Source organism: Pundamilia nyererei, unplaced genomic scaffold (assembly GCF_000239375.1).
Source record: "Pundamilia nyererei isolate P.nyererei 1_Seehausen unplaced genomic scaffold, PunNye1.0 scaffold00023, whole genome shotgun sequence".
NCBI lineage: Eukaryota > Metazoa > Chordata > Actinopteri > Cichliformes > Cichlidae > Pundamilia > Pundamilia nyererei.
Window position 1 is genome coordinate 4,314,330 of NW_005187424.1, and position 2,200 is coordinate 4,316,529.

The 2,200-nt window shown below is 39.1% G+C and overlaps 2 protein-coding genes across 2 annotated transcripts in view; both read right to left on the reverse strand.

Annotated features, from left to right (window-relative positions):
* The window catches only part of LOC102210602 (excitatory amino acid transporter 5-like), a 23,405-nt gene extending 22,095 nt beyond the window's left edge, over positions 1-1,310 (reverse strand). The window contains exon 1 of the mRNA XM_013909312.1: positions 1,267-1,310. Within this exon, the coding sequence (XP_013764766.1) occupies positions 1,267-1,310 (44 nt within the window). The remainder of the gene's footprint in view (positions 1-1,266) is intronic.
* A 145-nt stretch (positions 1,311-1,455) lies between these two features.
* Positions 1,456-2,200, reverse strand: part of LOC106456142 (excitatory amino acid transporter 5-like) — a 20,015-nt gene continuing 19,270 nt past the window's right edge. Inside the window, exons 3-4 of the mRNA XM_013909313.1 lie at positions 1,908-2,123; positions 1,456-1,558 (exon numbers count right to left, since the gene is read on the reverse strand). Coding sequence (XP_013764767.1) covers positions 1,456-1,558; positions 1,908-2,123 — 319 coding nt within the window. The remainder of the gene's footprint in view (positions 1,559-1,907; positions 2,124-2,200) is intronic.

A 2,200-nucleotide genomic window follows, 5' to 3' on the forward strand; every position in this document is an offset into this window, starting at 1 on the left:
CTATTCTATTCTATTCTATTCTATTCTAAATGTAATATTGGATTGGTTAGACTACGTACATGTGAGTTTTGTTTTGTCAAAAATGTCAAAATAACATGGCAATATGGACATTTTTTTCTATTATTATCTGTCTGTTTAATTCTATTAATTTTACTGGCTGCAGACAACTTGACATAAAGGAAATATCTAGAATAAAACAGAATACGATACAGTATTTTTAATGTCTAAAATAGATTTCAATATAGTTTACACAAAAGCACTAAGGACTATAGTATTGTATTTGAATGTCAAACTGTGGAACTGCAGACTTCAACTCCAAAAACTCAAACACATGCCACACTTCCATTAGTTAGTTTTTACTGACAGAGTTTTTAAGGTCACTGCTCTGATTACTGGCTTCAGACTCACCATCCAAATAAACAGCCTGAAATCAGATGCTTGGATTAGAAAACCAAACAGATACAGAGACGCGCCAGGTGACAGTTAATAGTCCTGTTTACAGATACTGCTTATGAGAAACTGAGTACCATCTTCTATTAAAGAAGATTAAATGGTTTTTAGTCAACAATGAAGTCATCCCAGAATACGGGAACTGAATAGTTTAAGACAACCAATATGTTTAATCCTCTCTCGGGATTTGTTACAAATCCGAACAGCCTGAAAAACTAGGGTGCGGTCAGGATTGTGTCTGCTCTGCAAACACACCATCACCTACTTACCCTTAGTTTAGGGTCACTTTAAAATCTGCAAGTTTTGAAAGAAAAGCACATTTCCTATTTCTTTATTTATGATGTAAAAAAATGACAAGTAAAATAAATACTTTGTGATTCTTAATGGATTATCTATGTAGGTGTACAGAGCCCCATTTTCAGCAGCCACCGTTCCCCAGCACATTATGTTACCTAATGCAAGTTTATCATGTTAAAAGGTGATCTCGGTAAAAGCCATTTCCCAATTATGTTATAAAATCTGTTCTGATGATTAAAGAAGCAATTTCGCTAGCTGAGAGGAGCATTAACCGACCCATTGTGGGTTAAATTATTAGCTCAAAGTAATCGCCAAGAAATAACATACTTTTGAAACTTGTCACGCTATTTTATAAAAAAAAATAAATCTATATACCTGTTTTCAGGGTGTGTGTCATCATGTCAAAACACTGCTGTCGAGACAGACGGTGAAGTTTGAACTACAGCAATGGAACTTTTGATTATTTTGGCAGGTGTTTACATGTTTGTGAGAAAGATTCAAAGAAAAGACCTGGAGTACCTATCCTCCACTATCTTGCCAGTATTGTTGAGTCTGGTATCCATGCTAAAAGTTGAGATTTCTCTGCCTGTGTTGACTCAGTTTGACTCTTTGTTTACATGAATGAAGTAAAGACCACAGAACAAACCTCATTCTTAAATCACTGGTTAAACTGAACAGAAATTCACTAGCTGGGCCAACGTCACCGTTTTAGTAGGTAAAGGTGAATGCTTGGACATGAACTGAGCTGCGGCTTGGGAAAGGCCTGGAAGGGGACTGACGACGGCTCCCAGGCCTGGCAGATCCCCATGTACTGAATAGGAGTGAAGAAGTTAAAGAATTGAGAACAAGGAGGGAGGGTGGGACACGTAAACGAGAATGAACAACTTGCAGAACTGGGGGAACCTATATACAGATGACATCCATAATGAGCGTGTTTGGTGGCCTGGTCCTGCTCCTGAAATTCCAATATATAATCTCCAATCCATGAGATAGCCAACGCACCTTTGTTGGCCATCTCACACAGCACACGCTAAATTCAGCGCCTGTAGCAGTATGTGCTTTGTTTCTACTGCCATCAAATGAGTCAAAGTCGCATTTGTGTTTAATTCATGGCCTGGAGATAATTCTTCAGAAAACTTAGACAAATGTTCTAATCTCACCGGATCAGGTCCAGGAGTGCATCTGCAGAACTCATGATGGGTTTGCTGCTGTCCTCAGAGTCCTCTTTTTGGGCTGCACCTCCTGGGTGGATGATGGAGACCATGATGATCCCCACGATCACAGCCACAAAGGTGGTCCACAGGTAATACGATACTGTGATCAGACCGAGGCGACTGGAACATTTTGCATCGAGAGCTGCCAGTCCTGACATCAAACTGAAAGAAAAAACAAGAAGTTTGGACTGAATGCATTTTAACCTTTCCACCTCTGAGTTACCTGGATTTGTATACTC